General features: G+C 39.3%; 2 protein-coding genes and 1 long non-coding RNA gene across 6 annotated transcripts in view; 2 read left to right on the forward strand and 1 right to left on the reverse strand.

Annotated features, from left to right (window-relative positions):
* wdr25 (WD repeat domain 25) overlaps nt 1–8,008 on the forward strand; it is a 47,264-nt gene extending 39,256 nt beyond the window's left edge. For all 4 annotated transcript variants that reach the window (XM_042500269.1, XM_042500270.1, XM_042500267.1 and 1 more), the window contains exon 9: nt 7,934–8,008. The gene's annotated coding sequence lies outside the window, so the exon portion shown is untranslated. The remainder of the gene's footprint in view (nt 1–7,933) is intronic.
* LOC121953275 (brain-enriched guanylate kinase-associated protein) overlaps nt 1–25,401 on the reverse strand; it is a 75,488-nt gene that overhangs the window by 7,069 nt on the left and 43,018 nt on the right. The window contains exon 5 of the mRNA XM_042500266.1: nt 3,563–3,670. Within this exon, the coding sequence (XP_042356200.1) occupies nt 3,563–3,670 (108 nt within the window). The remainder of the gene's footprint in view (nt 1–3,562; nt 3,671–25,401) is intronic.
* On the forward strand, nt 15,998–19,721 carry LOC121953278. The gene is made up of 3 exons (XR_006106498.1): nt 15,998–16,524; nt 16,753–16,881; nt 19,606–19,721. It is a non-coding gene; the product is annotated as an uncharacterized LOC121953278 (long non-coding RNA).

A 25,401-nucleotide genomic window follows, 5' to 3' on the forward strand; every position in this document is an offset into this window, starting at 1 on the left:
ATGATTTAGTGAACCATCAAATCAAAGGAGCAAATTCATCCATTGAAGCTGGTGGAGTTCAATTAGTTAGTGTGTATTTTTCACCTTGGCTATATTATTTCACCAGCTTGACATCAGGGTATTGCAGGATCTTAATAACAGCACTGAACTTTTTAATTTGTAATATATCTGGGTGTGCTAATTTTATTATGCATTCACTTATCTGTGCGTTCCAGCCTCTGGAAGCTACTGCAGCATTATTATTCTCTTTCTCTGTGCTTTCTTTCTATAATGGATGTTTTTTAGGTTTTTACTTAAATTTCAGAGCAGAGCGCGGGTGATGTATTGGCACAGCGGATGCAGGGTTGAATTGTTTTCTGAATGCATGTGTGGGTGGGGTGGTTAGCTGGTTTAGCTCACTTTCTTTTGCTCTCCCACCGCTGTGAAATCCATCCTCTCATAAAGGTCAGTTCTGGCTGCACTGTAGCCTCCCCAAGCCTCTGTCGCACCACAGTCCTGACAATACTTCCAGTAACATCAAAGCCTTCTCTTTGACAGTTTTGACTCCCCCACCAGTTAACAGTGACTGCTTTTTCAATCACTTTATTTCTTTTCTTCTTGTCACCAGGGGTGATTTGGGCCCCCTTTAGTTCCTGTGGACATGTCAAGTAAACCTTTGAGACCTTGGTGATGTCTTAGTTAACACGAGTTGTGTGGCGTGTTTCTGCTGGGAATGTCAGCCACCAGCTGCTAGCGAGACAGTTTTAGTGAATTTAATGATGATGAGATCTCAATATACTGTACATACATCTAATGACTGTGAAAAGAGTAATGGAAATTTCTGGTGGCTTTGTATAGACCTTGTATTCATGCAGTCTGATCGGTCTGTAATAAGTATGGATGGAATATGGAGCTATGGGCCCAGGGGGGCAGATATATAGAGGGCCCCCACCCCTCCTACAGGAATAGGACCAGACTGAAAGAGACGTGAGCCCTTTTTACACAAAGACTGCGCTATAGGGCGACTACAAAGTCCCCTGTTTATGCCGCCTTTACATTTCTACACAGACCTAAACATGGTGGCATCATATCACTCCTGTCTGTGATTTTAGACAGCATGCCAGCATCCCGGAAAAAATGGAGGCACTCTGAGTGTATCGGCCTCTAATGTGACATATAATATCTACATCAGCAGTGCTTTCTACACAAAAACGATGAAAATAACATGACAGTAACCATCTTTGACCTTCTCTGTCATATGCCAGCTGGCCTCGTCCTCAGTTTGAGGGTAAGGAGCTCCCAGACCTCATTGTTTTCCTAATTTTTGGCTGCTGTTTCTCTTCTTTGAGTTAACTGCTACCAGTTATCAGCTACTTCTTTTCATCTCCTGCTGTGGAAATGCAGAACACATTGTCAAAACTTCAATCTCTTGCTGCCCATAGTCCGATCCTCCTAACTGTCTTGATTGTTTTGGCGCTGTTACTAGCTCCGCTCTCAGCTTATTCCCCAATTGGATCATTTAACGAGAACGGCAAGACGACATGACGGCAATACTCCAGCCTTGAACAGACAGCCTTGAACAGTGTAAAAGGGGGTACAAACAGCTACAAGTGACAAGGCTCCTTTTTTTTGCATATTTTTGGCTATGTTCAGACTGCAGGCAAATCAAATTTGTTTCTTACATCAGAAAGACTGTCCAATCTGTTATTTGAAAGTGATCAGATCGGATTTGCGCAGTCAGATATAACTAACCCATCTGCACATTGTAGCAACTCAGGCGTCGTTACATTAGTAGCTACGCTGGTGACGCAGCTTTCCTATGCAGAGGCATGAGAAAAGGAGGTCTATCATTGCACCTTCCAAACAATCATGCTATCAAGTCATGATGCAAAAACCCCTCTGTTGCATCAGACAGACATACAGACAAAGGAGGCTGTTCTACACTCTGCTTAGCAATTTTGGTTTGGACATGACGTCCTTGCGTGTCACGTTGCAAGTGATGCAAAAGACACTTGAAATTCAATTAGAGCGGCCAGAGCATCGAGACTGAAACCAATCTGTAGACATTTGATTGGAATCATGTTCATGGAATCACTACTTCCAAACATGGTTTGGATCCATTTCATGAGTTTTTTTGGCTGTCCAGGCTTTCTAAAATCAATCTAGATAGAATCTTGATTTGTCAAGAAATGGATTTGGGCCGGTGGTCTGAAGAAGTCATTTCCAGCTGTTTTGTGTTTGTAAGCATTTTTTGAGTCTTTGTGGTAATTTTGCATCTCTCTGTGGTTGTTTTGTGTTTCTCTGTGCTTATTTTTCATTTTAATTATGGTATGAAGCGTTTCTTTTTTTTTTCTAGTCTTTGTGTCTCTTTGACTTTCCAGCAAAATGTGTTAGCAATCATGCATTAATTTCTTTTATTCAAGCCTTTATTTAAGCCTTGACAATCATTGAGGTTTTCTTCACTTTTAATGATGTCGAGTTACAAAAAAATATGCAGAATCACACAGAGTCAAAACTGTTGCACACTGTGGTGTGGTGAAGTGTTTTGAGATCATTGTGTTGAATTGCCTTGGAGTTTTGATCTTGTGACTGTGTTGTAGATAATTCCATTTGTTTTGTGCAAAAATTCAGTCACTTGAAACTGGGGCTCTGAACCTTGGCCCCCTCAGTCTGCACCTGGTAATTCATGGTGAAAAACTATTGTAGATTTAACTGCTTTTGTCCCTTATGAGTAACAAAAATGTAATACTTTTTACTCAAAGTGATGCATTTGTTTTCCACGTCAGGTCTCAGACATGTCACATCTGAAAGATTATTCAGTTTATTTCATGCTGTAAACAGTAAATTCAAAGCTTGCTCTCTGGAGGAAATTCCCATCTCGCTGCTGGCTCTGACGGGACAAATTCTCCTCCTACTCTAAATGAACCTTGACTCCAATCAGCCAGGCTGGATCTGGGGGGATTGTCAAAATACTCTATAGCTCAGAAGTGCTAAAAACTGCCATAGACCAAAGGGAGAAAATCTCACCTAACCTGGAGCCCCTAGTAGAAATGCCAGTAAAATCACTTCAAAGAAAGTGAGGCACCAGATTGCCACATGCCCCTGAGCTCAGATCCATGCAGCCCCGGCTCCAAATTCAAGCAGCCCTGAGGATGCCCATTGATTTCTGTATAATCACTATAAAACACCCAGTGGCTTAGAGTTAATTCCTCTATCTGCTGTGGCTCCTTGAAGCACAAATATCCAGGATGTTGCAGAAAAGTACAGTGGATATGAGACTTTTAGCAATAGTGGGTTGACAGAGAGGACTGCCAATGAGACGGGAGAAAGTGTTTCCATCTTGGAAAACTGCTAGAGTTCAAGATAAGAAGGCTGGATTATAGACAAGGCAAGGGCAGCAACTGCCCCAGGGCCCCAGATCTCGGTGGCCCTCAATGCCCCAGGCTACTGCTTAATTTGTTGGCTTGAAGGTGAAATATATATAATTTGGACATGTCCTCAGCTGAAGAGAAACTGAAGACAGTTGAGATTTTTGAGATGTCAGCAGGAGTTCATATTACATGATGCAGCTCTGAGTGCTTACGTTGTCCTCTCTGAGTTTGTTGATGGTGATCTTTGCCTCCATGAGGTGGTTGTTGAGGAGGATGATTTCCCGGCTGAGGGCTCTCTTTTCCTCTTCATGGTGCTGGGACTGCAGCGTACGAGAAAGAATCGACAAGGGAGGAGAGAAATTGGAAAAAGAAAAGAAGACAAAGGATGTTAGTGGCAGGCCGAGTAGATGATAAGAAGCAGGGCAGGAAGTAAAATGTTAGAGGAAAGAGTTGAGTGTTGAGATAACAAGAGAAAGATGAGGAAACCAAAGTTGGAGGAGTAACAGAAGAAAAATAAGATGATAGAAGAGGGGAAGAAAAATGAGAGGAGGAGAGCCGTAAGTCACTATCTGTCTGTAGCCGGTGCCAGCAGCAGGTCTTAATTAAAAGAAGATTACACTTGCCAGCACTCATATCATATCAATTACTCTGGGAGAAAGAGAAATAGCGAGGGAGAGAAAAAAGGTAGCGAAAAATAAAGGGGGAGAGAAGGAGAAAGACAAATGAAACACTCGTTCCATTTTCAGTGATTACTGTCAAAGAAATGCAAAATGACTGCTGGTGTGACATTTTAGCCCCAGTACCAGCTGAGCCTAATGATGGTGATGTCTGCTGCTTGGCTGGTCCATCTTTCCGTCTGCCCACTTTAATCTCAAAAACTGTTGGTCACATTGTCCTGCAGTTTGGCACAGACATTCATGATGCCCCGAGGTTTATTCCTAACAATTGTGGTGGCCCAGACCTCTCATCTAGCATCATGGGGCTTTACTTGTACACATGAATTAAATTTATTGGATACATTTCTCTGTGCACAGTCTTGCTCCTCAGAGGAGGAATCATTTTCATTTTGAAGTTTTTCTCTAACACCATCCTCAGTTGAAAAAAAAAAAAAACTTTGCAAGCAAAATATCTTCAGGGTTCCCACAGATCTTTAAAAAGACGCACAAGTAGGGCTGTCAACATTAACATGTCAAACGTGATGCGAAAAAGGTCCATATATAATGCATTACTTTTTTATTGCATAAATCAGGGCCAACATTCCTGTCTTTCAGAGACTGTACCAGGCTGCGCTTAAAAGCTACATTGATCATACTAATAACATCTGAAACTAGAAAACCTAAGAAATCCAGTGGTGCATGCTAGCTTCTCAGGAAGGGGTTGAATAAGGCTTCTAAGTTTTTTGGGGGGGGGGTAAATTTTGGGGATGTAACATTCTTAAAAATGCTGAGACATAGGAATTTTATGATTTTTTTCTTCTTCTGATGTTGTATTGTAAAATAGAAAAGTAATTGGTAACGTCTTTTCTTTTTTTTGCCTTTCACATTAACAGTGCCAAAAAAAAATCTCATTTTCAGCTAGAATAAATATTTGGGCAAAAAGTAGGCTAACTGAATGTCAGTTCATGCTTTTTTTCCTTCAATTTTGTTGTTTGTTGTTGTTGTTGTTGTTACAGCTTCTGTATATTTGCTGATTATTCCTTCTCTCTCTCTCAGACTCTGTGTTAACTAAGTTTGGAACTGTGTTTGAGCACTTCTTGGACAGACATGGATGGTATTTTGTGGTGCCACATTTTGCATCAAATTACCTGAGTGTTGCATTTCTATCATTGCCAATTGGAGTGCTTATTAACACCTGTGACCACTGCAGAGTCATTTGTCCTGGGAATGAATGCCAATTGTAACCTTTCTTTATTTCAATATCAGCATGTTGTGGCTGGTGTCCCTTTTGCTTATGGGTGGAAAGAAATCCTTTAATTTTCAAGTGATGTAAGTGCTTAAGCGTTAAAGCTTTTGTGCTGGTAAAGATTTTTTTGCAATTTATTATTTCGACGTGTCAAAAGCTGTGCCTTAAAATGAGATCATGTCAATCCTCAGTTTGTGAATTAGTCTATTCAACATCTGTATTATGAGCTGTAGTTAAGATTGTAGCCTCTAGGGGCCAGTGGTTGGTTCTGTTTGCTAAAAATGGGGTTTTCTTTTGCTTATTCTCTCTGTGTCTCACACACTAATAATTGTGAAAACTGCCACACTGCACCAGCTGACAAATGACACATCTCTGAGCTTTCGCTTGCCCCCCAACTCTTCTCTCTTCTAATCTCGCAATGGCGGAGATTGTTTTGAAATACAGGGGTGCAGAGCCAATCTAATAGGTGGCAATTAATGTCAGTTTAAGCAATAGGCCAGCATTGATATTCAAATCCAATTCTGCGAGGATCCCATTAATCAGCTGTCGAGACATGCAGCTTCCTGGCACTCTTTCTCCAGCTCATTACCCTGGATTTCTATTCATATTTTCTGATGCTGACTGTGCGGATGACCACATTAAAGCAATTTAAAGCTCAGACATGTGATTGCTCCTTGTTCAGTCTTTGTTAAAAGGATGTTTTACCGGATCAAAGACAATTTCTCACTCAGATGTTAAAGGGACAGTTCACACCAAAATCAAAAACACATATTTTTTCTCCTACTTATTTGTGCTATTTATTTGCCTGTAAATTTCTTTTTTTCCCACCTTGCCTCTTAGGGCTTCTATAGGTATGGTTTGCGGGTGTAGTTTGGTATAAAGACAGTAGTTGAATAATATAAAACTGCTCACAAGATCTGTGGATCATCTCAAGTAAGCAGGTTTTGATTTCTTAAGACATTGCTGTTGAATTTTTAAAATTTGTTGTTTTAACATTTTGAGCACCAAAAGCCGAGTGCCATCTAATTCCACAACATTTGAGAGAATGCAGACATCTCTATGAACGATATCTCCAGCACTTGACCACTCATATCAAAGCAATCCAGGTTGATTAACAGCACTACAGGTGAGAGGCAAAAATATGACCTCTGTTTGGGGTGAACTGTCCTTTTTATATACATAATATAGTTTTGGAGTTTAGTAAATTGGTGTGATGCCTTATAAATGCAAGAGTTAGGACATCAAGATTATGAAGATAACACACACAGAATCCCACAGATGAGAAGTTTTGATTAACTTTTCTGAAAATACATTTCAGTCTTAGATTGGTGTGTAGTGTACTGCCAGCTGCAAAGTGTGAAAACAGTGTTGTACATTTTCAAAAATAATCTGCCACTTTGAAGCCAGAAGTAATTTTTTTCCCTCAACATAGCTGCTGACTTTGACAACTTCCATACATCCATTCAGTAATCTCTTGGATCTTCTTACATACTAACGCCTTATTTCGCGTGGCAAAATTGGAAACAGAGTCTACCTATAGATTAAAAATGACACAGAGAAATTTTAATAGGCTTGATATGATGAACATGATCTTGTACTGTACTTTGGAAAGAGGCAGGAAGTGCAATTTTAATTACGGCTTTATGGCCAGCGGAGGAATCGCAGCTGTGCACGCTGATTTTTGCTATCTCCTTTAGTCACTGTGTGTCGGATACACAGGCTGTCACTAAGATGTTCTTATCAGCTGGTGCCACATATATAAGAGAACAGCATCAATGAAAATTAATATGCAAATCTTGACTATAATATTTAAAGGAGACTGACCCAGTGGGGGAGATGGATATTGTCTCACAGCAGTTCAGAGGCTCAGTGCCTGCCTCTTTTTGTCTCTTGACCATTAATGTAGGTATGTTTTTGCTAATTAATTACTCAGCAACTACATGACCACGACATTTGAACACATTTAAATCCTGACTCAGCTAATGAAGGGCCAGTTTACCTCCTCTCTAATGCAGATATGCAATGGAATAAAACAGCAACAAAACAAAACTTGTAAAACTTGTTATTGTTATTGATCAGAGGGATTTGTTGAATCGAGTGCACAGTGTAAAAAACTGAGAAATGTGTCAGTTTTTCTTAGATGCCCCCAATTTGTTTTACGTATTCTGCTGGAGATTCTGCCTCCTCACTGGACAACAAATGAAGCTCAAATCCCATGAGATGCAATTACTGAAAACTGCGGTTCACAGAGAAGAGCAGAAAACTCTACTCCAGTTAAATACAGTCTTGTTTTTTTTTTTTACATTACATTTTCTAACCTCATTAAAGAGGATTTTCAAATAGAGACGCCAAAGATAACCACCTCCCTGCCTGAGTGAAGCAGATTCTAAATATTATGAGTAAAAGTTTTTCTGAAACCAGTAAAAAGTCGGTTGCAACTTCAGTAGACACCGTGGAGGCGGTAGAGAAAATATCTGGAAGACCCAAAGTCAGATAAACTTCACATGTGAAACTAACCATATTTTCTTGCAAATGAGCCTTAGTCTGTGTCTGATTGAGATGAAAGATGAAGTTGAGCCTCACAACCAGGACGGTTTTGGTGGTTTTACAAATCATATGTATGTCAAAACACTGGTGACCATTTTCTAAAGATGTCTTTTCTGTTATTGTTTCCCTTTCAGATAAGCAGCAGCTCCACTCCCCTGCAGTACAGTGTAAACTGGTTGAGCAAACGCCTCGCTTGATATACAGTAAGTAATCCATCATAAACAACTTCTCCTCAATTTAGTTCAGTTATTTATTTTAGGAGTCAAAGTTATGTTATTGTTGCAGATGATGCAGCTGAAACACAAACTGTTCTGATCACAGGTTCTCAAAGTTTTGATGACAGAGTGTCAATTTTGGGAGCCAACATTTGACTGAGGGCCACATGGGGAAACTGCACAAAAAAACAAAAACATAATGATAATAATAATAATAAAAACAATCATAATATTTATTTATTTATTTATTTCAGTATTACAGATTAAAAATACAATATCGGAATCCCATGTAGCAACCAGTAACTTTCTCCAAGTTGTCATTCCTAACCCAACAGACGCCTCTTAGAGGGGTGCAGTTTAATACGGTATCCATAAAGGGTATTAAAAGTAACCTATTGAAGATAAAAGTATTTAAATGTGCTGCAGATGATTAAAATAAAATGAATGCATTTCATGTCACATTCAGGGGCTGCAAAAAATGTTTCTGAGGGCTGCCATTTGCCCCTGCTGCACTTTAAAAAAAACTCTGTTTTAGACCATCTTAATGATATGCCCCCGCTTTGTGGATTCCAAAAAGCATAGCATTTATTAGTTACACTGTTGGTAAATCAATACAAAAAATAGTAAGTAAAAAAGAACTTTGATGCTTGAAAATAGTTGCTTTTTGCCACCAATAGTGAAGGATAAAAGGCTGCTATTCTATATTTTTCTGAAAGTCAACAAATCCCATGAAAACACCAAAACCACTGTTACACTCTTTCTACAAATAGTTTTCCACTCCCTACCCTGTCTGTGGCCCTCAGTTCAAAGCCCACTTGTTCCTACAAGGTTTAAGTGTTTAAATATGGGTAACAAACATATAGTGTCATTATTAAAAAACACTCAGTACTTTTCTAAAACATGGAGTAAAATTACAATTTTTGGTAACTACATGGTAACAACATACTAAATTAGTCCCAATTGTTTTGCACGACTATTAAGTTTCACCACTGCTGGGGCTGCTTTTCTGCTCCAGCAAGAATCAGGAGTAAATAATTACACACATCACATCTGCTTTATTTCACTCTGGTGACACTTACTCATGTGTAATTCTCACTTTCCATTGAAGAATTATGACTAACGACTGAGGTGTTAATGGCACAAATTAATGCACTGCAGGCCTCACTGAAGAGCAAGCAGCACACTCATACAGAGACACAACAGGCTTCCTCACTCAGCACCGCTCCTACGATTCATCTAACACCTTTCACACCGGTAAACACAGAAGAAGAAGAAGCCATTATTTGCTATTTGGCCATTCTCAAGGGAATATGTGGCATCAAAACATTTTTATTTTTTTTTATAGAGGATCGGCCTAGAAAGAACTGATCAGAGACCCCAGAGATTAGACTGAGCCTCTATGTTTCATGAATAAACATAAACAATTCGGATAGGTTATGACAGGTGATGATAAATTCATCAGGATAAACATGTGCTGCATACCAGAAACAAAGATACGCCGCACAGCCTCTTAAAGAAATGCTTCTAACAACCATTTTATATCAATTGATTATTCTATTGATCACAGTTGAGATATTATTCATTTGGTATAGAAAATATGAAAAATAATGACAACTGCCTATCAAAGATCCTGTTCCTTGCTGCTGGAACAATTTACAACACAGTCTTAAAATCCACAGTATGTTACCTCCGATGTTATTTATGACCATCTTTAAATCTCTTTTTAATCTGAATCTGCAAAGAAACTATTACCTAATGTTATGAAGTCCACAGACATAAGAGAGACATAAGAATTGTACGGGAAAACCGTAGAAGTTTTGCGCAGACCTGTGATAACTTTTTATCACCAAGGGGTAGAGAATGGACTCACTACATTTGAAGTCCATCGGATTAATCCTGTAGGACAAGATGGCAAAAGTACGAGGCCCAAAATCAACAAAAATGAGCACAAACTTCAAAATGGCTTCTTCCTGTTGGGTTTGGGGTTTGGGTCCAAGAGGCTTTTTTGTGCATCTAGGCATGATACATAAGTGTACCGAATCAGATCATTGGTGCAAACCTCATCCAGGACAATTAAATTCAATTGTCTTAAGCAAAGAGCTATCATCAAGGTAAAACACAGGTGAGGTTTCAGATGCATTGGCATGGTCTGTTAAAACACTTACTCGTAAACCATGAGATTGTAATTTTAAGTTCAACAGAATTTTAAAAACATGCAAAGTGTCTGGAGGTTTGGCTCAGAGGGAGGCCGTTAGTGTGCCTGAGGTTGGTGGCTCAAGACTTGTCCAGAACAGGTGACATTTGACTTTTATAACATAAATAAACAAAATATTGGCTGATATATGTTTCTGCTCTGCTGATATAAGTCATCGATGACGTACTTTGCAACGAATGCCTAAAACAGTTAAAAAAAACACATGATTGTCTTCTGAATTTTCATATACTGAATACTAATTTTCCCTGCCAAGGACTTAGTTGATTATCAACCCAACTCACGTTAGTTGAGTTTTCAATAGACGTCACTGCTGTTACTGAGCTAAATAGAATATCGAAAGCATGTACAATGTCTGGAGGTTTAGCTCAATGAGTAATTCAGACGATTAGTGTGCTAGAGGTTGGTGGTTCAAGTCTTGCCTGGAACATTTGACTTTTATGGCATAAATAAAATACCGGCTGATATATGTTTCTGCTCTGCTGATATAAGTCGTCGATGACGTACTTTGCAACGAACACTTAAAACAGTTAAAAAAAACCCAAACAATTGTCTCCTGAATTTTCATATACTGAATACTGATTTTCCCTGCCAAGGACCTAGGTGATTATCAACCCAACTCACATATCAGTTGAGTTTTCAACAGATGTCACTGCTGTTACTGAGCTAAATGGAACGTCGAAAGCACATTGACTGTCTGGAGGTTTGGTTCAGTGGGTGAATCAGGTGGTTAGTGTGCCAGAGGTTGCTGGTTCAAGGCTTGCCTGTAACATTGATTTTTATAGCATTAATTCAATAAAATATCGGTTGACATATGTGTCTGCTCTGCTGATATAAGTCATCGATGGCGTACCTTGCAACAAACACTTAAAACAGTTAGAAGAACACACGATTGTCTCCTTGTCTCCTGAATTTTCATGTACTGAAAGTGTTTGGAGGTTTGGCACAGTGGGTAAATCAGGTGGTTAGTGTGCCAGAGGTTGCTGGTTCAAGTCTTGCCTGTAACATTGATTTTTATAGCATTAATTCAATAAAATATCGGTTGACATATGTGTCTCTGCTCTGCTGATATAAGTCATCAATGGCGTACCTTGCAACAAACACTTAAAACAGTTAGAAGAACACACGATTGTCTCCTTGTCTCCTGAATTTTCATGTACTGAAAGTGTTTGGAGGTTTGGCACAGTGGGTAAATCAGGTGGTTAGTGTGCCAGAGGTTGGGTGACGTCTTATCTGGGACAGGTGACATTTGATTTCGGCCTGACTCTTATCAGTTGAGTTTTCAACAGACTGCCACTGCCAACACTGACCTTTTGAGTTTAGACGCTGTTTGTGATATTGCAGAACAAATTAAGGAACGTTAAGTTGAGTGATATATGGTTTTGGCCAAAAAAACAGGTGAAGAGGTCCCGAAATAGGTAAAACCAGTATCGGCAGATGCGTCTGTCAAAATCAAGGAATATCGGCCTGACTCATATATCAGTCAAGTTTTTGACAGGCGTCACTGTCGACACTGAATTTTGCCTTTCAACAGCATATGACCCTTATTTCAACAGAGCAGACAGATATATCAGCCGATATTTTATTTTATTTTATTTATGTAATACAATTTCATTTGACTGTAGATTCATACAGTTTAGACACTGACTGTAAAATTGCAGAACAAATTAAGGCAGTAAAGTTGAGTGATATATGGTTTTGGCCAAAAAAACAGGTGAAGTGGTCCCAAAACAGGTAAAACCAGTATCAGCAAATGCGTCTGTCAAAAACCCAACTGATATATTAGTCAGGCCGATATTCCTTTTTTTTGACAGACACATCTGTTGATATTGGTTTTACCTCATTTGTACCTGATTTCTGGCCAATAATCAAATGTCACCTGTTCCAGATGGGACTTGAACCAGCAACGTCTGGCACACTAACCATGTGGTTTACCCACTGAGCCAAACCTCTAGACACTTTACAATTGTTGTAATTTCTTGGCAGGGAAAGGCAGTATTTTGTACAGGAAAAATCAGGGGAGAAAGAGACAATTGTGTTTTCTTAACTGTTTAAAGTGTTTGTTGCAAGGTACGCCATTGATGACTTATATCAGCAGAGCAGACACAAATGTCAGCTGGTATTTATTTTATTTATGCCATAAAAGTTGAATGGTTCCAGGCAAGACTTGAACCTATAACCTCTGGCACACTAACCACTTGATTTAGCCACTGACATAAACCTCAAGACACTCTTTGTGTGTTTTTAATGATGTCACTTCTGATACTGAATTAAAGGGAACACCGAAACTGCAATTGTCTCCTGAATTTTCAAATCCTGAATATTGACGTTCCTTGCTGTTTTAAGAGTTTGTTGCAAGATATGCTATCGATGACTTATATCAGCAGAGCAGACACATATATCAACTGATTTTTTATTGTATTTATGCCATAAAAGTCAAATGTTCCAGGCAGGACTTGAACCAGCAACCTCTGGCACACTAACTGCCTGATTTAGGCACTGAGCCAAACCTCCAGACACTTTACAATTGTTGTAAGTTCTTGGCCGGGAAAAGCAGTATTCTGTACATGAAATTCAGGAGACAAGGAGACAATTGTGTGTTATAATTAACTGTTTTAAGTGTTTGTTGCAAGGTACGCCATCAAAGACTTATATCAGCAGAGTAGACACATGCATCAGCCGACATTTTATATTATTTATGCCATAAATATTAAATGTTTCAGTTGTGACTTGAACCACCAACCTCTGGCACACCAATGACCTGATTTACCCGCTGAGCCAAACCTACAGATGCTTTGCAATTTTCAATGTTCCATTTATGTCAGTATCCGTAGTGACATCTGTCAAAAACTTGATTAATATATGAGTCAGGCTGATAACCAACCAAGTGATAACTAACCAAGTTCTTAAGACAATTGTGTGTTTTTTAACTGTTGTTGCAAGAAAGACACATATATCAGCTGATATTTTATTTTATTTATGCCATTAAAGTCAAATGTCACCTGTCCCAGATAAGACTTGAACAAGCTACCTCACATACACTAACTGCCTGATTTACCCACTGAGCCAAACCTCCTAACACTTTGCATGTGTATCGGGAATGTGTTAAGATAATACAGACAAAATTTAAACTTTATGGGTTTAATTGTGTAGGACAAGTTTGTGAAAGTATAAAAAAATATATATTTCCAGTGGTCACTAGATGGTGCTGTTATGGATAGTGAATATTGTCATACAGACGTGTCCAAGGTGGGACCTTTATCAGTTCTATGAAGTTTCAGGAAGACTGGACAATGTACTCTAAAGTTAATTTCCTTTTTTATGGCGAAACATTCAAATTCTATGCGCCAAGGGAAAACCGGAAAGGTTTTGCGTAGACCTTTGATAACTTTTCATCACCAAGGGGTTAAGATTGGAAACTCCAAATTTTAAGTTGATTGGATTAATCCTGTAGGACAAGTCCACAATAGAACGAAGATGGAAATCTGCAAATATTAGCACAAAATCCAAAGTGTCTGACTTCCTGCTGGGTTTGAGGTGTGGGTCCAAGAGGCTTGTTGAGCATCTAGGCATGGTAAATAAGTGTGCCGAATTGTGTAATTGTAGGTGAAACTGGCCATTGCGGCTACACATTAGGGGGCGCTATGGAGTCATTGTGCTACGCCCGTTTTGAAAAACCACCAAAATATGAAATTTTTCGCCAGGATGTACATACAAAGTTTCATGTGTTTGTGAGCATGTTTAGATCTCCAAAAATGCGATTCATATGGCTGAAAAATAATAATTCCTTGCATTCCAAGAGGGTCCTCACCGACTGCGGTCAGTGCTCGGGCCCTAATTATAATCAACTTAAGTACAAGTACCTTAGTTGTATTTAAAGAGACAGTACTTGAGTGAATGTACTCAGTTACTTTCTCTCACTGCGTTTTGGCCTTAATTCTTTTTTTATACTTAATTGTTAATGTTTTAATTAATCCTGTGTTCCCAGTGGAATTCCAAGATTAAAATAAACCCCCCCCCCCCCCCCCAAAAAAAAACGTTCACGTGACTTTATCTCCATATTTTTTATTAACAATATATTGCTAATGTTTCGTAAGAGGTTCTTGGCAGGAATGTGTTTAGCGGTGACACTTCCTGATTAAGTGGACGTTACCCTTATTAGGAGGGCAGTCATTGAGTGGGACCTTGATTTTCTGCCAATTCCTGGGCAGCTGTTAGTTAGCTGACCCCGCCAAAGACTCTGAAGAGAAACAATGACTCTCAGCACCACGGACAGCTCCTAAAGTCTGCAGTCCAGCATTTGTAGCAGAGCTGTGTAAAACATTAGATAAAATACTGAACATAAGTTACCTATATCATGTAAAATAGCCTATTAAACAATTAGAAGTCAAATTTGTATGTTTAGAATCATTATTAATATTTAATTAATTTAGCAGCCCATTTCTGCCAGTGTGATGAAAAGAATTGTTTAAGTCATTATAATGAGAAACTTTTCGAAATAATAATGTCTTTATCACAAAAATGATGACTGATTATTGTGCCTTATTATGTTGAGATATTAAGTTCTTATTGTGAGGTTGTTAAATCATTATTTTGAGAACGTTTATCATTATTTTGAAACACTGAGTCATTATTTGGAGATATTAAGTCATCGCTTTGAGATAGAAAATCAAAATTTTGAAAACTCTCTCATCTTGAGAACATTTTGAAATATTAAGGCATTATTTTGCAATGCTAACTCGTAACTTAAGATATAAGCTCATAATTGTGAGAAAGTTTCTCTTTCTAATTACTAAAAAACAACTTTTTTCCCCCTCACACTGGTGGAAAAGGGCTTCCATATATTATATATAGTATTAATCTTTGTGTTCTCTATTCTAGCACAGTCTGCATTGTATATTTTGGGCATCACCATCAAAAAGACTACCTGACCCAAAACTGTATGCATATGTGTCCTTTCTGCTTACACCAGCACCAGAGGCTCAAAGATTAATTTGACCTCTTAATAAACAGCCTTACAGGCACCAGGCTGTAACTAGACCATTGCTAATATTGTTATATTTCAGTTATGTGATTTTTTTTCCCTTTCTGTTTTTGTATTATTTCGGTTTATCTACAGATCGAAACACAGACAGTTACTCCAATGTCATCACAACCTGCATCTGTCAATTCTTCCAGGTGATAATCTCTTAACGAAATAGCTCTATTCTTCACTCTTTTTCAGTTGACCTTGCCAGTTTTGAGCCTCTCAGAACTTTTAATTACGTGTCTGATTTGATTGAAGCTGCCTTTGTCATTGCCTGCCTGCCTGGACTGTCTTCTACAAAGGAACATATTTCCCCCTTGAAATGCCATTGCATGACATGACATCAAAAGAAATGGCTATCCCAATGAGCCCTGGCTCAAAAAAAAGGAAAAAAAATCCCATACTGTCTTCTGCCATGAAGACCGATTTGCTACACCAAGGCTCTGTGCTAGACAGACAATCCCTTTGAAAAGCCAACAGTTTTCACAATCATGTTCACGACTGAAATACGATGATGTGTGTGGAGCGTACTGTATAAGAAGAATGATCCATGATGGGGGGGCACTTTAGGTGCTCAGTGTATTCACGGTGTGACAAAGCAAGACGGATTACATTGGAGCATCATAAGTAATAGGCTGCAAACACTGCGAGACAGATGCTGCTGTGAACGGCCGTCTTCTCAACTTACAGGCCTGCATTTCATGTCTGGGTTGATTTATTACAATTTCCTCGGCTCACTGGCCCACCACCATGCGATATGCTAAAATTCATCCAGAAAATGTCAATTTTCTACTGCAAATTTAAAGTAAACAGCATCTACTGTGAATTGCTATATTTTAAAGGGTCAGTATACTCAAATCACAGATTGCTCTTGGTGGTAATAAAATCTCAAGATCTTTTTTTTCCCCCATTAGTATCTATGAATTGTGAGCATGCTCTTATGTTTGATGGAAGTACAGTACATGTGCGTTGTTCAGTACATGCATTTTCTACACATCTGATCTGATTGTCATTCTAAACATAACATATGGATCTGATTCTAAGATTTATTTTAAGATTTTACTTATTGATTTTAAAGCCCTTTATGGACTGTCCCCAAATATATATATCAGAACTGCTGTAGCCTCACTAACTATCACTCAATCTGAGATCCTCAGGCAGGAACCTGCTGATTATTTCCACCTTATGCTCAAAGACAAAAGGGGACCAAACTTTTGCCGTTCAGGATCTTCGGCTGTGAAAGGACCTGCATGAGGAACTCCGGCTTGCTACGTCAGTATCTTCTTTACAATCCTTTTTGAAGATCTACCATTATCAAAATGCTGTCCTATAATTTGCTCTTCAAATGTTTAGGTATACTTTTCTTAACCTATTGAATTACATTGAACCTTACTCTTTATGTCACACTGAAGTCTTGCACTGCTCATGAGGTGTTTTTACACTTTGTGTTTTAATTATGTTTTTTTTAATTATTTCTTTGCTTCTGCCTTTATTATGCAGTATAGCTGAAGCGTAAAAGGGGATGAAAGAGAGGAGATGACATACAGCAAAGGGCAGCAGGTTGCAGTCGAACCTGCAGCTACTGCAGCGAGGAAACAGCCTCTGTGCATGGGATGCCTGCTTTAAAAGGTGAGCTACTGGGCACCTCTTATTTATGGTTTTTAATCATTGATTATTCTTAAGTCAATTTCTCAATTTTCCTTATGCTTGCCTGGTTATTCAAACATTAACTAGAAATTTTAATGTTGTTTTTTCACTATAAAACTCTTTGTAATGATGGTTTTAGTAGGTGCTTTACAAATACAACTCGTTATGATTACTATGCTTATGATTACAATGATGATAACAATCTTGATTATTATTGCTGTTGTTAGTAGTATTATTATTATTATTACTATAGTTAAAATATTATGGCTGTTAAATGATTAATTTTAAAAATCAATAATTTAAATTAATCATTGAATTTCAATAGTTAGCAGCGATTAATTGCAATTTTTAATCACAAGGTTTCAGTTCCATTATTTTACATTCCAAAACAGTTATGAAGTCCACTTTGACAAAGTTAAGCAGTTCTTACCAGACTGTCTGGATTAGGAATCAAATGAAAGCAAAAACTTCATGGGATGAGCATAAAGTGGGTTGGTAAAAGGAGGACTCATGGGTTCCCAAAGAACCTTTTTTTCACCTGGATATCTTGAGGTCAGAGGTCAAGGAACTGCTGTGAAATGGTCATGCCATGTTATGATTGCAAAAATTTGGTCTAGCTTTAAGTTAGATAAGTTAATTTTGGACTTAAATTGCATTGTGATAAACAGATTAACACTTTCATAGCTTTAATTAAACATAATATTTCATAACACTGACAGCTCTTAAAATATAAATATATATGGAAGTAATCACAAGGTGTCTGCTGTTCCTTAAAAGGTATTATAATATCTTACATTCAAATTCATAAATGTTAGGCCTTGAAAATGATAAAATAGTCTTAAATATTAATTTGTGAAGTCTTAAACGCAACAAACATTGTATCTTAATTCAATTATCCATCTCTCTGTTAATTATTCACAACATCAGATTTCTCATTTTATGGCTGCATATCATCCAGCAGAGACAGAGTCATTGTTGATCATCAAAAAATAGTTAGGACATAACTCCCATGCTGTCTTCCCACATCTTCAATCTTAATGCAAAGATAAGGGTCTTCAGGCTCCAAGTCCATACATACAAATACCAATAGATACATGTGAGTAACATCAATCTCCTCATCTATCCCTTTGCATCAAAGCAAATAAGTGTATGTATCCTGAAATGTCAAATGACACCTATAACACATTTGCTGTTTTTAATAGAAATAGACAGGACAGTAGAATGCACAATGAAAATCATCATCAATCAATATTCTAGTAACTTGCTGCCTGTTTACCAATAACTTTACACAGTCATCTTCCATTAGTGTGTGTGCCGGGCAGACAAGCCCTGTGGATCAAACATCTGATGAGATTACGATCCGCTTTAATCAAGACACTGTAAGTCATAAGGACAGACCTCGCTGTAGAGCCGGCTCATCCTCTGCTCTGATTCTGGCTGATAATGCTCAAGCAGAGGCTGCGGGGGGGAAACACTCAGGGAACCTCTCAACCTGATGTGATTGGACAGCTGCTGCTGAGGTGACCAGAACAGCAGTTAGCTATAATAGTTTTCTAACGGGAGTTGCATGGCAGGTAAGACCAATTACTTTGGACATTGATTGCACTCTCTGTCTTTGATCACGTAATTGCTTTGAGAGAGATGAGAGAGGTTCTCCTGCTAAACAGGTGTGTTCAAATGGATTAGTAGATTTCTCTTTTCTTTGACAAGAGAGAGGAGCGAGAGTAAAGGTTACCATATTTCATACATTATCTTGTTGAATTAGACCTTAGGTTATCATTATGTCATTTATTTCGATCACTGTATTTGAGGATCTTAAGCTTGTGTATTTATTGATATTTTGTCCCTTGGCTTTGAACTCTGGTCTGGCACTTTTCCAGTTACATTCCCCCTTTAAAAGAGGCTGCGGCTTCTCAGCATGGTTCCAAACACTCATTGATACAATAATTGATTTATGTTTGAACATGTGGGTGCATATTACATCACATTACAACATCTCAAAGCGCGGCAGGCAGACCAGTGGCAGCGTTCAGACAACATTTTGTGTGGCCCCTGAATGTGGCATGAAAAGCTTGTTTTATATTTTGATTATCCATGGTCCATTTGAATACTTGAACTTTCAGTAACTTAACATTTATTACACTGCTGGGCTACTGCATTACAATGCAAACCCCTATCAAGTGTCTGTGAGGTTAGTAATGGACACCTTGTAAAAAGCTATTGGTTGTATGGTGATGACAACCTCATGATTGTTGCAGGAATTATGTTCTGTCACTCATACAAGCTTTATAAGCTTAATTTAGCTTTTTAGTCATAGTATATTATGTTGTTCAAAATACCATTAAAGTCATTGTTAAGTATGTTTTCCAAAACAGCATAAAATAATCATAGTCTACCATGTCATCCAAAAAAGCATAAAAAAGTCATATTATAACTTGTCACATGAAATACCATGGTACAATACAAAGTCATGGTATAGCATGTCCCCCAAAACAGCATGAAACACTATTGTATAGTATATCATGCAAAATAGCATAAAAAGGCCATGAAGCTTAGCAGGGAGACTTTATGGCCTCATTTCATTCAGAAATCTCTGCCTCACCGAGCTTCTATCTTATCAGCTGACTATGGGCTTCACTCTAAATCAATGCAACCAGATTTTGTCACAATCTCCCAAAGCCAATCATATTGTTGTTGTCATTTCAGGACGAATAGATGCAACCCTCTTCCACCCAATTCACCTCCAGCCTTCAGCACACTACTGCCCATTCCTGCTACTCAACCCAATATCTTCATCTGTCAACCAAACATGGAAAGGCATGGAAAAGTAATGGTATAGTATGTCACCTGAAATACCATAAAAAGTCATAGTATAGTATGTCATCCAAAACAGCATAAAAAAGTCAGTCTGGTACCACAAAAGATGATAGCATAGTACCTTCATTCATAAAAAAATGAAAAGGTCATTGTATTGTATATCGTTCAAAATAGCATAAAAAATAATAGTATAGTATGTTGTTCAAAAATCAAAAAAAGAAGATAATATAGTATGTTGTTTAAAATACTATGACATTGTCAGTATAGTATGTCATTAAAATATCATAAAAGTCATATAATAGTATAACGTTCAAAATACCATGAAAAAGCCTTTATCTATGTAATGCGGAATATCATTAAAAATATCATTGTAAAGTAAGGTGTCTAAAATAGCAGAAAAATACTTTAAAGTATATTGCGTCATTCAAAATGAAGAGAGGGGCGGAGCGGTGAGTTGGCTCCGATGGAGGGGGAGGACGCCGGTCAGACCTGGCAGACCCAAACGCATAGTGAGGGTCTGCTGGGAACGTCTGGCAGAGTCTCCCGTCAGAAGGAGCTTCAACTCCCACCTCCGGAAGAGCTTCGACCATGTCCCGGGGGAGGCTGGGGACATTGAGTCCGAGTGGGCCGTGTTCCGTGCCTCCATTGCTGAGGCGGCCGACCGGTGCTGTGGCCGTAAGGTGGTTGGTGCCTGTCGGGGCGGCAACACCCGAACCCGCTGGTGGACACCGGCGGTAAGGGGTGCCGTCAAGCTGAAGAAGGAGTCTTATCGGACCTTCTTGGCCTGTGGGACTCCGGAGGCAGCAGACAGGTACCGACAGGCCAAGCGGAGTGCGGCGGCGGTCGCCAAGGTGAAAACCAGGGCATGGGAGGAGTTCGGCGAGGCCATGGAAAACGACTTCCGGACGGCTTCGAAGAGGTTCTGGACCACCATCCGGCGTTTCAGGAGGGGGAAACAGTGCTCCGTCAACACTGTGTATGGTGGCGACGGGGCGCTGCTGACCTCGACTCGGGACGTTGTGGATCGGTGGAAGGAATACTTCGAAGACCTCCTCAATCCCACCGACACGCCTTCCGTTGGGGAAGCAGGGCCTGGGGACCCGGGGGTGGGCTCCTCTATCTCTGGGGCTGAGGTTACCGAGGTGGTCAAAAAGCTCCTCGGTGGCAGGCCCCGGGGGTGGACGAGGTCCGCCCGGAGTTCCTCAAGGCCCTGGATGTTGTGTGGCTGTCGTGGCTGACACGACTCTGCAACATTGCGTGGACATCGGGGGCAGTGCCCTTGGACTGGCAGACTGGGGTGGTGGTCCTCTTTTCAAGAAGGGGGACCGGAGGGTGTGTTCCAACTACAGGGGGATCACACTCCTCAGCCTCCCTGGTAAGGTCTATTCGGGGGTACTAGAGAGGAGGGTCCACCGGATAGTCGAACCCCGGATTCAGGAGGAGCAATGCGGTTTCGCCCCGGTCGTGGAACTGTGGACCAGCTCTGGACCCTTGGCAGGATCCTTGAGGGTGCTTGGGAGTTTGCCCAACCAGTCCACATGTGCTTTGTGGACTTGGAGAAGGCATTCGACCGTGTCCCTCGGGGAGTCCTGTGGGGGGTTCTCCGGGAATATGGGGTTTCGGACTCCCTGATACGGGCTGTCCGTTCCCTGTATGACCGGTGCCGGAGCTTGGTCCGCATTGCCGGCAGTAAGTCGAACTCGTTTCCGGTGAGGGTTGGACTCCGCCAGGGCTGCCCTTTGTCACCGATTCTGTTCATAACTTTTATGGACAGAATTTCTAGGCGCAGCCAGGGTGTTGAGGGGGTCCGGTTTGGTGACCTCAGGATTAGGTCTCTGCTCTTTGCAGATGATGTGGTCCTGTTGGCTTCATCGGGCCGCGACCTTCAGCTCTCACTGGATCGGTTCGCAGCCGAGTGTGAAGCGGCTGGAATGAAAATCAGCACCTCCAAATCCGAGACCATGGTTCTCACCCGGAAAAGGGTGGCGTGCCCCCTCCGGATCGGGGATGAAGTCCTGCCCCAAGTGGAGGAGTTTAAGTACCTCGGGGTCTTGTTCACGAGTGAGGGAAGGATGGAACGGGAGATCGACAGGCGGATCGGTGCGGCGTCTGCAGTAATGCGGAATCTGCACCGGTCTGTCTTGGTGAAGAGGGAGCTGAGCCGAAAGGCAAAGCTTTCGATTTACCAGTCGATCTTCGTTCCTACCCTCACCTATGGTCACGAGCTTTGGGTAGTGACCGAAAGAACAAGATCGCGGGTACAAGCGGCCGAAATGACCATAATAATGCATGTCCAAAAAATGACCGAAAAGGCAAGGCTATAGTAAATAGCGTGTAGAGACACACCATAGCATAGAATGTTTCAAAAACGGTCAAAAACAGCATAATAATGAGCATGTCCAAAAAATGACAGAAAAGGCAAGGCTATAGTATGGCAAAAATGTCAAAACATGACATGTCCTAAAAACTGCTGAAAACCCCTCAAAACAGCATAAAATAGTGTGCCGAGACATACCATAGCATAGAATGTTTAAAAAACGGGTCAAAACAGCATAATAATGCATGTCAAAAAAATGACCGAAAAGGCAAGGCTATAGTATGGCAAAAATGTTATTAAATGACATGTCCTAAAAAACAGCTGAAAACACCTCAATACAGCATAAAATAGTGTGCCGAGACATACCATAGCATAGAATGTTTCAAAAAACGGTAAAAATCAGCATAATAATGCATGTCAAAAAAATGACCGAAAAGGCAAGGCTATAGTATGGCAAAAATGTCAAAATATGACATGTCCTAAAAACAGCTGAAAACACCTCAAAACAGCATAAAATAGTGTGCCAAGACACGCCATAGCATAGAATGTTTCAAAAACGGCCAAAAACAGCATAATACTACATTTCCAAAAAATGACCGAAAAAAAGGCAAGGCTATAGTATGGCAAAAATATTATTAAATGACATGTCCTAAAAACAGCTGAAAACACCTCAAAACAGCATAAAATAGTGTGCAGAGACACACCATAGCATAGAATGTTTCAAAAACGGTCAAAAACACCATAATAATGCATGTCAAAAAAATGATTGAAAAGGCAAGGCTATAGTATGGCAAAAATGTCAAAATATGACATGTCCTAAAAACAGCTGAAAACACCTTAAAACAGCATAAAATAGCGTGCAGAGACACACCATAGCATAGAATGTTTCAAAAACGGTCAAAAACACATAAATAATGCATGTCAAAAAAATGATCGAAAAGGCAAGGCTATAGTATGGCAAAAATGTCAAAATATGACATGTCCTAAAAACAGCTGAAAACACCTCAAAACAGCATAAAATAGCGTGCCGAGACATACCATAGCATAGAATGTTTCAAAAACTGCCAAAAACACCCTAATACTGCATGTCAAAAAAATGACCGAAAAGGCAAGGCTATAGTATGGCAAAAATGTCAAAATATGACATGTCCTAAAAACAGCTGAAAACACCTCAAAAACAGCATAAAATAGTGTGCCAAGACACGCCATAGCATAGAATGTTTAAAAAACGGCCAAAAACAGCATAATAATACATGTCCAAAAAAATGACCGAAAAGGCAAGGCTATAGTATGGCAAAAATGTCAAAATATGACATGTCCTAAAAACAGCTGAAAACACCTCAAAACAGCATAAAATAGTGTGCCGAGACATACCATAGCATAGAATGTTTCAAAAACGGTCAAAAACACCTAATACTGCATGTCAAAAAAAATGACCGAAAAGGCAAGGCTATAGTATGGCAAAAATGTCAAAATATGACATGTCCTAAAAACAGCTGAAAACACCTCAAAACAGCATAAAATAGCGTGCAGAGACACACCATAGCATAGAATGTTTCAAAAACGGTCAAAAACACCCTAATACTGCATGTCAAAAAAATGACCGAAAAGGCAAGGCTATAGTATGGCAAAAATGTCAAAATATGACATGTCCTAAAAACAGCTGAAAACACCTCAAAACAGCATAAAATAGTGTGCCAAGACACGCCATAGCATAGAATGTTTAAAAAACGGCCAAAAAACACCATAATAATGCATGTCCAAAAAATGACCGAAAAGGCAAGGCTATAGTATGGCAAAAATGTCAAAATATGACATGTCCTAAAAACAGCTGAAAACACCTCAAAACAGCATAAAATAGTGTGCCGAGACATACCATAGCATAGAATGTTTCAAAAACGGTCAAAAACACCTTAATAATACTGCATGTCAAAAAAATGACCAAAAAGGCAAGGCTATAGTATGGCAAAAATGTCAAAATATGACATGTCCTAAAAACAGCTGAAAAAACACCTCAAAACAGCATAAAATAGCGTACAGAGACACACCATAGCATAGAATGTTTCAAAAAACGGTCAAAAACACCATAATACTGCATGTCAAAAAAATGACCGAAAAGGCAAGGCTATAGTATGGCAAAAATGTCAAAATATGACATGTCCTAAAAACAGCTGAAAACACCTCAAAACAGCATAAAATAGCGTACAGAGACACACCATAGCATAGAATGTTTCAAAAACGGCCAAAAACACCATAATAATGCATGTCAAAAAAAATGACCGAAAAGGCAAGGCTATAGTATGGCAAAAATGTCAAAATATGACATGTCCTAAAAACAGCTGAAAACACCTCAAAACAGCATAAAATAGTGTGCCAAGACACGCCATAGCATAGAATGTTTCAAAAACGGCCAAAAACAGCATAATAATGCATGTCAAAAAAATGACCGAAAAGGCAAGGCTATAGTATGGCAAAAATGTCAAAATATGACATGTCCTAAAACAGCTGAAAACACCTTAAAACAGCATAAAATAGCGTGCAGAGACACACCATAGCATAGAATGTTTCAAAAAACGGTCAAAAAACCCATAATAATGCATGTCAAAAAAAATGACCGAAAAGGCAAGGCTATAGTATGGCAAAAATGTCAAAATATGACATGTCCTGAAAAAACAGCTGAAAACACCTCAAAACAGCATAAAATAGCGTGCAGAGACACACCATAGCATAGAATGTTTCAAAAACGGCCCAAAAACACCATAATAATGCATGTCAAAAAAATGACTGAAAAGGCAAGGCTATAGTATGGCAAAAATGTCAAAATATGACATGTCCTAAAAACAGCTGAAAACACCTCAAAACAGCATAAAATAGTGTGCCAAGACACGCCATAGCATACAATGTTTTCAAAAACGGCCCAAAACAGCATAATAATGCATGTCAAAAAAATGACCGAAAAGGCAAGGCTATAGTATGGCAAAAAATGTCAAAATATGACATGTCCAAAAAACAGCTGAAAACACCTCAAAACAGCATAAAATAGTGTGCCGATACAAGATACCATAGCATAGAATGTTTCAAAAAACGGCCCAAAAACACCATAAATAATGCATGTCCAAAAAAATGACCGAAAAAGGCAAGGCTATAGTATGGCAAAAATGTCAAAATATGACATGTCCTAAAAAACAGCTGAAAACACCTCAAAACAGCATAAAATAGTGTGCCGAGACACACCATAGCATAGAATGTTTCAAAAACGGCCAAAAAACACCATAATAATGCATGTCAAAAAAATGACCGAAAAGGCAAGGCTATAGTATGGCAAAAAATGTCAAAATATGACATGTCCTAAAAACAGCTGAAAACAC

This window comes from Plectropomus leopardus, chromosome 14 (genome assembly GCF_008729295.1).
Source record: "Plectropomus leopardus isolate mb chromosome 14, YSFRI_Pleo_2.0, whole genome shotgun sequence".
NCBI lineage: Eukaryota > Metazoa > Chordata > Actinopteri > Perciformes > Serranidae > Plectropomus > Plectropomus leopardus.